Genomic DNA, 12,467 nt, shown 5'->3' with positions numbered 1-12,467 from the left:
AAAAATGTAATCTATAAAGGCTGGACTGACTGGATGTCTAATATAATAGCCAGAACACTACTTCCTGCGTTTTGGCTCTCTAACTCTGAGTTAGTCAGCGACTTTAAGGGGGGGCCACATTGGACATAACTTTTCAAAGAGTTTGCAATTAATCCTTGGCATGCAGCTCAGATTCAAGAGCAACCGTTATGACCTATGTGCCCCCTCAAATCAATGATTGGTTACTGCCTGGTAACCAATCAGTGGAAGCCAAGAGAGCTGCAAAACAGGAAGTAGTGTTCTGGCTATTATGTGACACATCCAGTCACTCCAGCCTTTATACATTACATGTTTGGCATGGTGTGGGACCCATTATCCAGAATGCTGGGGACCTGGGTTTTCTGGATACAGGATCTTTTTCATAATTTGGGTCTTCATACCTTAAGTCTACTAGAAAATCATGTAAACATTAAATAAACCCAATAGGCTGGTTTTGCTTCCAATAAGGTTTAATTTTATCTTAATTTGGATCAAGTACAAGGTACTGTTTTATTATTACAGAGAAAAAGGAAATCAGATGTAAAAATTTGGATTATTTCGATATGGGAGACAGCCTTTCTGTAATTCAGAGCTTTCTGGATAACGGGTTTCTGGATAACGGATCTCACGCCTGTACTGTTAAATTATTACAGAGAAAAAGGAAATCATTGGATAAAATGGAGTCCTTGGGAGACGCCTCCCCATAATTCGGAGCTTTCCAAATAACGGACCCATACCTGTAGTTATGTTACCATACTACTTAGTTGGGGTATCAAATGCAAAAAAACAAATATGCAGTTGTTGGAAACTGTAGCTCTCATCATTCTGCAACAGCTTTTAAATGCAGGGATATGCTGGGAGTTGTAATTAAATAAATAATTACCATTTGGATGTACTTTGCTTCATGGTTTTGTGGGCCATTAACAATAAATAGTTTTACACTGCGAAATGAATAGGGCTCTTTATTTTTTGTTGTTTTCTGCTACAAAGATATCAAATATTATACATACATATAAATGTACAAGCCACCAACTGCTCCCTGTCCCCCCCTCTGTTTTTTAGAATTGTTAGTAATAGTAACTATAATTGCATAATAACCAGCACACCACCATTCTTTACAGGAGTAATTAGTTGCTGTGGAAATCTATATCTCACTTAATATTGACTGCAGTGTAACTTCTTGCAATTTCAGTGATTATTAATGACCCTGGAAAAGAGACTTGAAGCCTAATTACAGACTTGTATTGATAATTTGTTGAAATGAGTTAACAGGAGGCTGAAAATCGCTGACAAAACAAACACAGTGGGATGAATCCGAACAATGTAGCATTGCCTGTGGCTAAGAAATCTTGTTTACTAAGTTGAAACTGAATATTATATAGTTTAACTAATAATATATCCTTAATATAAATATAGCTCTTTTTATGGTTTTCTCCCCTGTTATACTCTATAAAATTATTCTCCAGTAATGTGTACAGTGAGCCAGTGACCGTCACATTATTATGCAGAGAACACAATGTAAATGTGTCATGAACAAGATGCTCTGTGTAAAGGATACATTTTTGCCAAATCAGCATTTTGTTAAAGGGACAGTGTAACCATTTTGAACATGAGTTCAATGAATAGGGTTTCTGTTATTTTCCAGGGAAACTGGAGTAACTCTAATTTTCTCTTTGCAAGATAGATAATATAGATAATGCCCCTACGTAATGGACTCCTGATAACAAAACAGTCATAACAAAGGCTAAGGGGGTTATTTATCAAGTCCAGAATATCCAAACCTCAAATAATTCGTAGTTTTCAGAGCAAAACAAAAAAAAACTACACATTTTTCAAGATTTATTAAATTCTGATGGTCTAAAAACTCCAAATTCCAAACCCCAGCATCTAAAAGCTCTCAAGGTCCTGTATAAGTCAATGGGGAAGGTTCCAGTGTCTGATGTCTGATGTCCGTACCGATATCCAATGATTTCTGGGTTTCTGAACAAAGAACTCCGAAAACGTCGAAAAAATCTTAGCTTTTGCAGAAAACTCCAAACAATTTTTCAGGGAAAGCTCCGATTTTTCCAGGCTTTTTTCTTTATAAATAAGGTCCATTCAGGAATTTGGAGTTGCTCGAAGTTTGATATTAGAAGTACTGAGATAAATTCAGACCTTGATAAATAACCCCCTAAATGTAGGGATTGTATACTGTAATCTGATTATCTGCCTTGCAAGAACCTAACATGGAGTAGCTATAATTCCCCTGTTTTCCCTAACGGGCACAAAAAATTACAGAAACCACCGATTTTTCACACTAAAAGTGTGTTCAGCACAAGCCCTATTCATTGCACTTAGTTGTAGGGTACACAAAGGTGTTTACAGTCCCTTAAATAATGTATGTATCCTCTGTGGCTATATTACACCTATCACTTCACATTTCCAGGTTTTTCACTTTCCCACCATCCACACATTTATTTTAAGTTTTGAAGAAGCCAGCATTAATTTCACTTTTCCCTGAATTTCTATTTTCCAGCAATTTAGCATATGTGTACACAAATATTACATTACATTGCTGCTGCTTAATGTGTGCTCGCTGGTACAGTATACTCCTTTTCATATCTGCTTTTATATGTAAATATAGTATATTGCTTTCCATAGTATAGAGGTAGGCTCCCTTATTCTCCATAAACAATTGCAAAACCTCATCTGTTCATGGAAGCTGTTTGTGTGGATTGCTTTCAATATCAGCTTACAAGAACCCCAAATTAAAATTAGACGCTTGTTTTTTGAATTATTTCCTTTCTGATTAAGTGGAATACTTATATGTTTACTATTTTCAGGAGGTTGGGTAATTATTTTTAGATGATCAGAAAAAGATGGCAGATGTTAAGAGAGGAGTTTTTTTTATCATCTTGGTTTTTCTTAATTTTATATATCTAAATAGATTTGATGCAGAAATGTACATTTTAAAGGTGGTGTTCAGGAATGTCCTGAGACTGATGGTCATTTCCCAGGCATTTTGTATTTGGAAAGAATCCAGGGTGAACCTGAAAATACATAGAATAAAGTATGCTAGTTATTGTGGCGAATTCAGATATTGTTCACATTTAGATATATAGAGAAAGATATTGGGTTAAACGCAGAACCTGAATCTAAAGGAGAATATAACCAGTGTCAGTAAGTGGAAAGGGCCACATAAGAAAGCGTTGTTTAGGCAGAAGAAAATGATACGAGTGAAGCGACCTGATTAACAGTCAGAGAGTGACTCTCCTTCATAATCAAGGCTGAGTTTTTCTTTAGGGATGATTATAACCTTAAAGGCACTTCAGAGAATTTATCTTCAGAAAATGCTCATGATTTTCAACAACCAGGAGAGCCTGCCACTGTTTGGAAAAGATCAGTGTAAATGTACCCCTTAAGTCAAAATGAAATCTGTACAACAGTAAGTCGGTCTTGCGGAAAAGACTTTCAGACTTATATCCTGAGCTAAAAGTATTTGGGTAGTGCCATCCAAGAGAGATTAGCCTATATGGCCCAAGCTGCTCAGTTTAAAAGCATACTAATTGCAACTCAACATGTAAGGCAGAGTTTGTCTTGCACTACCCAGTCTTAAAGGGGACCTGTCACCCAAACATAAAAAGATGTATTATAAACTTTTCAAATTAAGCATGAAACCCAAATTCTTTTTTATTCAAAAATCCATACCATACAGGTCCCCTTTAAAGTGATACTGACAATAAAAAATTCAAAACATTAATGTACATTAAAATCTACGTATAGGTCATTTTGATAATTTTCCACTGATATGAATGTTAGTAAAGTTGTTACTTAAAGGGGACCCGTCTCACCCAAAAAAAATAATTCCAAATCCTATTTTATCACATTAGTCAAGCGAAGTGAACTTTAATTACATTGTAAAAATGATTTGAATCTTGTTTCCTTCCATCTGGGAATTAATAGTTTTAGCAAGCAGGCAGGAGCCATTTTGTGGACACTGTTATTAAGGCAAGTCTTGCATCATCTTGTTTGTGCACCAGAACAGGGGACCTGATGTCCATCCCCATGCCCTGGTTACAAATGGTAAAGAGAGAGGCGGAATGTGTGGAGGGCAGTGACATCTAGGAAGTGCTGAATGGAAAAGGACAGTAATTGCCTGCCTCCCTCTATGCCTAAGGCATAGAGGAGGGCCAGGCAAAATTTGATTGACAGCTGAGATTTTTAAATGAGTTTACAACAGCTATCAATACTTAAATAAGCAAATTTAATTTGGGTTTCATATTTGAAAAGGACATTTATTATACAGCTTTTTATGTCTGGGTGACAGGTCCACTTTAAAGTTCCTAAACCTGACAGTTTTGCCAATCTGACTGTCCCTTCTCAGCCTGTCAGAGTTTTTAATGTAAAAGAACTACTGCTGCACAATATGGCCTTCCCCTAGAGGAACATGGGGGATGTAAAGGGCCAATACTTTTATGGCAAAATTATAAATAGCATGTAAACAAAAGATAGATGTTAAAAAAAGGTTTGATTTCTGGTGTTAATATCTCTTTAATGCAGACTATAAATATTAGGGGAGGAAAAATAATGGTCTGGGGCTGTTTCATGGCTTGGGATAAGGCTCCCAAGTATTTCCACTGAAAACAAACATAAATATTACATACATTGATTTTATTTGTACCTTTAGTAGCAAATTTTAAACGTACCTGTTCTTGTTGCAGGAAGGGGATTCTCTAGGAGCCATGGAGAAAGTATGCAGGCAGCTGACTTACCACCTGAGCCCTCATTCTCAGTGGAGAAGACAAGGCATTGTGAAACGGAAGCCACAGGCCTGGTAAGTCCTATGTCCAGAAATGTCAGTCATATTTATGTGCTGGCAAATTATAACTGTTCCCAAACATTCCGACCGTCCTTAATTTGTGTGCCACTGGCCCTGCTGGAATTCTTGGACATATATTGCCCCAATTTGTCAAGCTATCATCTTTTTTCATCTATTTTTCATCTCTTAGCCTCTTACTCTGTACAATCTGACACATGTTACATTTGTGTGTTGGCATGGCTGTGACCAAGAAATCCCAGTGCAATATAAGAGTGAAAAATGAGCTAACAGCATGTACAATAATCAGCAGCAATGCCTTTTCATTGTATGGCCCTCACTTCTCAGTGATTAGCAACACCATTAGTGCTACAGTCTTAGTCCATGCACCAGGTGGAGTCTCATTTCTTTACAAGAGCTGCATTTTTGGAGGTTTCAAGTCATAGAGAGAGGGAATCGTAGGATTATGGCTACCGTATATACTGCCTGCTACAAAAAGTGTCCATCTCACTGGAGGCTATGTACTGTTGAAATGCTCCTTCTTTTCTGTTAGTTTACACATCTGTAAGGCCAAAATGCTAATACCTGTTATGAGCAAATAACAAGTCATAAAAAGATCTAACCTTAAGGTAATGTGCACATTGATGTGATCAGTTCATTGTGTGGGGTCCTGTTTGCATTTTGCTGTGACTACATTTAGTTATGATGGCACAACAACACGTGGACTGCTTTGATTTTTCCTTAAAGGGGAGGTTCAACTTCATGTTAACTTTTAGCATGTTATAGAATGGTCAATTCTAAGCAACTTTTCAAAGGGTCTGCATTAGTTATATTTAATATATTTTTGGAATGATTTGCCTTCTTCTTCTGACTCTTTCCAGCTTTCAAATGGGGATCACTGACCCTATCTATAAAACAAATTCATTGTAAGGCTTCATATTTATTTCTATCGCTACTTTTTATTACTCATCTTTCTATTCAGGTCCTCTCCAATTCATATTCCAGTCTCTTAATCAAATCAGTGCATGGTTGCTAGGGGAATTTGGACCATAGAACCAGATTGCTGCTGGAGAGTTGCGGAATAAAAAGCTAAAAACCACAAATAATAAAAATGAAGACCAACTGCTAATTGTCTCAGAATATCATTTTCTACATCATACTAAACGTTAACTCAAAGTTGAACAAGCTCTTTAACATTTTACTTTCTCTTTCTATTCCCCTTTTTAACAGTATACCTAGCATCGAATACTGTTGTCTTATGATTCCACACAATGGCTACTTTTACATGATATTTATTTTGCTCATCTTTCAGAGAATAATACTTCAATAATATCAACTTATGCTGTCATCTGCTGAAAGGACTATTATTATACTATTGCTGTGCTACCATAACTTATTATGAAACACTTTATTTATTAGGGGTTCAAGTTGTGTTTTCAACAAAAATTTGAGTTTTTGATATTTTTTGCTCAAAACTCAAATTTTCGGGTTAAAAAAAAAACACGAATATTTTAAAATTTATTATACACCGACCCTGGAAATAGCTTGAATCCGAAAATACACCATCTAAAACCTGTCGAGGTCATGTAGGAGTCAATGGCAGAGGTCCCTTGAACCATTTGAAGATGTTAATAGCCTTTATGATGTTCAAGTTTTGTTTGGAAGGTTTCTCCCAAAAGCTTGAATAATTGTAGTGATTTGAGTTTTTTTGTGCTAAAAACTCAATCAGTTCGAGTTTTTGGGTTTTGCAACTCAAACTCGCTGAATAGAGGGTTTTTCCATTCAAGTTTTTTCTTAAATAAAAAAACATGTAGAGTTGTGAGTTCATTCCAGGTATAAATAAACTGTAACATTCGACCTTTGATAAGTAGCCCCCCTTATATTTATGTAATCCAGTGAGTTATAACTTTAGTGAGGCGTTAACTGCAGGTTTCCTTTAAGAGTTAGTATAATTTAGTATTATATATATATATTATATAATCCATAACAGTAGTATGAATGGCATCAGAGCAGTCTAAGATTACCCTGCTTTTTAGATACAGTGATCAATCAAAATGACTAAACAATTTACAGAGACACCAGTACGATATTGTTAGAATGTCTAAAGGGCAATGGCAATCAGTTCAGTAGGGTTATTGCATTTTTATATTGCTTGTATGTACTCATGAGAGGATGTAGGTGAGCAGGCACACCAATTGAATTACTGGAATTGGCCAAAGAACTGGTCTATTTCAGGGACAGCAATTTATTTACCTTCAGTTCCATCTAATTAACAAACTAGCTAATCACAAATTAAATGTACTCATGCATGTCAATGAAACGATTTTCTATCCTGCTTCTGCAGAAAAGCAAGTTAGTTATAGTTTATTAAATATTCCTCTAGTGTAAATTGGCATGTTCTTCATTAATGGAGCGTGTAGCTAGGGTATCAGTTCAAATGAGTGTCTCCTATAATGTTTATGCAGTGTACCAATCTGTCATGTGTCTGAAACTTTTACAGATCAGTAATGATAGTTTTAGTGATTGGCAAACCCTACAGTTAAAAAGGTGGTTAAGTTAAGTTTTAGTAAATTACAGAATGACTAATTCTAAGCAAATTTACAATCAACCTTCATTTTTTTTTTATAGTTTTTGAATAATTTGCCTTCTTCTGTCTTTCACATGGGGTTTACTGACCCCATTGAAAACAAATGATCTGTAAGGCTACATATTTATTGTTATTACTACTTTTTATGACTCATCTTTCTATTCAGACTCTCTCCTACTCCTATCCCAGTCTCTCATTCAAATCAATGCATGGTTACTAGGTAATTTGGGCCCTGGCAACCAGACTGCGGAAATTGCAAACTGGAGAGCTGCTGAAAAAAAATTAAATAACTGAAAGAAAAAATTAAAACCAATTGCAAATTGTATCCGACTATTTGCTCTCGACATCATACTAAAAGTTATTTTAAAGGTGAACCACCCCTTTAACAGTTTATCAGTGCTTAGAGCAGACCAATACATTTTAATGAATTGACAGAAGTAGCGTTTTTTATAAGTGCTTCATTTTGCTAAAAACATTTCTGTCAGGCAAGTTTTGATGGAAAACTGCAGGCAAATTCGACTTTCAGGGACTCCTGTAAAAACCCCAGACAACATTAAACCGCAGGCAAGATAGACCTGATGGGAATCCTGGAAAAACCCCAGACAAGTTAGAACCAATGGGAATCCTGAAATACTGCAGACAAGATTGAACTGCTGGGAATCTTGGATTCCCTAGTTTAGACTATTGGCCAAATTCAATTCAGTGAGAAAAAGAAATTAAATTTAAGATGCAATTCAATTCAGAAAAATGTATGTAACGTTTTATCATGTGAAAACTCTATTGAAGTCTATGGGAAAAAACTGGAGTTTTCACATGATAAACTAGGAGCTAACTTTTTCTCACTGAATTGAATCTGGCCCTAAATAAGAACTTGATCTGTTAGTCAGTTGTTGGTAATGATTCTTATGTGTATATACTAACCTTATGGAGCCGCTGATTGAACTGCTGGGAATCCTGGAAAACTCGCATGCAAGATTGAACTGCTGGGAATCCTGTAAAACGGCAGGAAAGATTGAACTGCTGGGAATCCTGGAAAAGCCACAGACAAGATTGAACTGCTGGGAATCTTGGATTCCATAGTTCAGACTATGGGGCAAATTTACTAAGCGGCGAAAATTTGCCAGCTTCGGCTTCGCAGGCAGCGCAACATTTCGCCAGGTGAAAATTTGCTCGGTCAACGCTAATTCACTAACATGCAAAATTGCATCCAGGGCGCCGAACGCTGGCGAAATTGCACTATCGTTAATTCGGCAAGCAGAGCGAAGTTGCGCTAGCGTTGGCTAATTTGCATACGGCGGGAAGTTAGAGTTGAATGGACATATATGTGGAGATGCTGATTGAACTGCTAGGAATCCTGGAAACGCCACAGACAAGACTGAACTGCTGGGAATCTTGGATTCCCTAGTGCAGATTATATATGAACTTGGATCCGTTAGTTGGTTGTCGGTAATGATTTTATTTGTGTATATATTAACTTTATGGAGTTGCCAGTTGTTCTAGGTGAAACAGCTATTCTTGTATTTTTACCCCTAGTTTTTGTGTATCACTTTTTGGCAAGACAACTTGTCGGTGTGCACTTTATGACAAATGGGTCCGACTATTGCTCTCGACATCATACTAAAAGTTATTTTAAAGGTGAATGCCAGTGCATAGTATGAGGAGAATGATATTCCATTACTGTGTAACAGGGCCGCATCTTGGGGTCGGCAGAAGAGACACGTGTCTAACACAGGTGGGGGCGTAGTCAGCAGGTTTCCCTGGGGCGCCAGAGCGACTTGACCTGGCACTGCTGTTTACCCAAGATACTGTTCTTGTATTACTTACAGTCTCAAATCATAAAATAGCTTATGGAATATATTATTCATGCTGCTTCTTTACTATCAATTGAGAGGTACAATTTCATTGTTACAGTAAAAAAGGAAACCAGTCAAAAAATAAGAATTGGGTTTTTTATATGTGACCCTTTGGGAAATAATTTCCCCATATTTTGGAGCTTTTATAGTAATAATTGTAGGTTATATCTTTCTTTTAGGTACATTCAAAATATTTTGAGGCATTACCAGGCTCTCTGAATAAGTACATGTGGAGCTCATTGCAGGGAGAAGTTCAGCTCTAACATCCTAACTGTATGTACGGTACAAAGCAGAACTAGCACACAGGCATGGTGAAGGAAGTGGCATGTCACCTGAATTTTATGATAGCAAACGTACAGTATGGTGCAGATTTGTCGAAATTGAGCCTGATTTTTTTTTTCTCAATTTGCGAAAAAAATTAGGCGAAAAGACTCCTACACAAATATGGGCAAGAATATATGAAACCTCAAATAGTTGTGATTTATCAAAGAAAATACCCCCAAAAAATGCAGTTTATTAAAACATTTGAGATTTTCAGCCTCATTGAGAATTTTCTTCTGTGAAAAAAAAAAATGCAACTGCGACTACTCTGCAGCGGCTTTTTTTGCTGGAGAATTATAAAATGTGTGTGCATAAAAAAGTAGTGTGCATTTTTTCTTGCCTCACACTTGAAAATCGATAAATCCGTTAAACCACCGTTTTGGTGGTATGTCCTTTTATCTGAATGTGCTGCAGATTTATCTAAAAAACTGCCAAATTCAAAGAGGTGGCGGAGAAAGTTTGCGAGACGGCAGAAACTTATTGGGATGAAAACCAGGGCTCAGCCTCCCCTTCTATGCTATGGGATGCGTTTAAGGCGGTCTCGAGGGGTGCCCTGATTCAATCCATTAGTAGAGTGAGGACTGAGGCCAAACGGGAGGTTCAGCAGGCATCTTGGGAGTTGGAGGCGGCGGAATTAGCGTATGTTGCGGCCCCCTCCCCTGACCTACATGAGGGCTTGATGCAGGCCCACACCAGACTGCAATGTAAAATGACAGCTGTTACCGAGAAAAAGCTACTATATGCTTCCCAGAGGGGGTTTGAGCAAGGTGACAAGTCGGGCAAACTGTTAGCCTATCTATCCAGAGTTACTAATCCACAAACAATCATTCACAGGGTAATGTCTGCTACCGGGCATCCGATAACAGATCCATGTGAAGTAGCAGACGTATTTGCTGAGTACTTTGCCAATCTATATTGTTCCCGGGTGTCTTATACTGAGGCCCAGCTAACAGAATTTTTATTGGATATTCCCCTGCCTACTTTACACCCTTCACATGTAGCGTTACTTGACAGTCCTATTACACCAGGTGAAATCCGCGAAGCTATAGCCTCTATGACTCCAGCCAAGGCCCCGGGTCCAGATGGGCTACCCTTGGAGTGGTACCGTACCTTGGGGGAGAAAATACCGGCCACACTCTGTGAAATTCTGAATCAGGCCAACCAAGCCAGTAAACTCCCACCCTCCTTTGCTAATGCGCTTATTGTTTTGATCCATAAGGAAGGGAAAGATCCGGAGCAATGCGGTTCATACCGTCCCATTTCTCTAATAAATGTAGATGCCAAAATCCTGGCGAAGGTGCTGGCGGTCAGATTGCAACAGGTTATTACTCAGTTAATTGAGCCTGACCAGACCGGTTTTATGCCCAAGAGGTCCACAGATGTTAATTTAAGACGGCTCTATTATAATTTGCAGGTCCCTCATGACAACCTGGGCTCCAGAGTGGTAGTTTCTTTAGATTCCGAAAAGGCATTTGATTCTATTGAATGGCCATACTTGTGGGCTGTGTTGGAGTCCTTTGGTTTTGGTAAACAATTTATTAAGTGGATCAAGTTGCTTTACAGTCATCCCACGGCTCAGGTCTTAGTGAATGGCTTTGTCACTCCGTCCTTTCCTCTGGGCAGGGGGACGCGACAGGGCTGCCCCCTGTCGCCCCTCCTGTTTGCTTTGGCGATAGAGCCACTGGCCACTCAATTTCGCATTTCCACTAATCTCATTGGTCTTAAGTATGGCCGCATAGAGGAAAGAATCTCACTATATGCGGACGATGTATTAATTTATTTGGCAGACCCTGGTCCCTCTCTAACGGAAGTGTTAAACATCTTTGCCCGATTTACAATCTATGCCGGCCTCCGTATCAATTGGACTAAGTCTGTGATCTTTCCACTGGACCCGGGTTTAGACCCCCAGCTAGCGGCTGACTCCCGCCTCAAGTGGGTTGATTCATTTAAATATTTGGGGATCACCATCCATCTGGATCCAGAACAATTTGTGCCCTTGAACATTTCTCCCATTAATCATCAGCTAGCCACGGTGTTACAGGCTTGGGGTAATCTCCCTTTAACACTCTGGGGCAGGATCAATATTGTGAAAATGGTCTATCTACCCAAGTACTTATATCTATTTCATAACTCCCCAACGGTTATACCCAAGCAAACCTGTAAGGCCATACAGGCTCTGATTACCCCCTTTCTCTGGTGTAACAAAGCTCCTAGAATCTCGTCACTCAAGTTGATGGCCACGTCAATGAATGGAGGATTGAATCTCCCTAGTTTTCATGACTATTATATTGCTAGTCAGCTTAGTTATATTAACTGGTGGTTAACGCAGGATTTGAGTAATCCTAATGTACCTCTACAGGCCCGTCTAGTGGGATCCCTAGAAGCCCTTCGTAATTGCATCCTCAGGAAACCAAGGGACTCGCCTGCACTGCCCCCTTGCATGGTAGCCCCCCGTGCGGCTTGGTTAGTTGCTCTGAGAACACTCAAATGCCATCCCCTATCCTGTCTCCAAGGCTGCCTCTCTGGAGGAATTCACACCTCCAGCACTTCCTTCCATCAGAGGCCATGTGGTTCTGGGCCCAGCACAATGTCAAATACCTGGGGGATATTGTGTGTAATGGGAGATTCATGGATATGGTTCCGTTGAGGGATCAGATGGGCGTTCCAGACCTCCCTATGTACCGTTATTTACAGCTGAGGCATATGTTTAGGGCACAATTCGGGTCTGGGGAGTTGGTCTTGGGGGATCCTTCCCTTTTGGTCCAACTGAGGAAGGAGGACCCAGTTAAAATGGTTTCCAGGCTTTATGCCTGTCTGCAATCCTCCAGGTCCCCCCCTTTCCGCTCCCTTTTCAGTCAGTGGCAGGCTGATATCCCCAGTTTAACTGAAGAGC

At 38.9% G+C, this 12,467-nt stretch overlaps 1 protein-coding gene across 1 annotated transcript in view; it reads left to right on the top strand.

The window, feature by feature from the left end:
* Positions 1-12,467, top strand: part of LOC108708044 (leucine-rich repeat-containing protein 75A) — a 154,240-nt gene that overhangs the window by 83,652 nt on the left and 58,121 nt on the right. The window contains exon 3 of the mRNA XM_018246323.2: positions 4,719-4,831. Within this exon, the coding sequence (XP_018101812.1) occupies positions 4,719-4,831 (113 nt within the window). The remainder of the gene's footprint in view (positions 1-4,718; positions 4,832-12,467) is intronic.

Source organism: Xenopus laevis, chromosome 2L, assembly GCF_017654675.1.
Source record: "Xenopus laevis strain J_2021 chromosome 2L, Xenopus_laevis_v10.1, whole genome shotgun sequence".
NCBI lineage: Eukaryota > Metazoa > Chordata > Amphibia > Anura > Pipidae > Xenopus > Xenopus laevis.
Note: the sequence above shows the minus strand (reverse complement) of the source record. Positions and strands in the feature narration are given on the sequence as shown.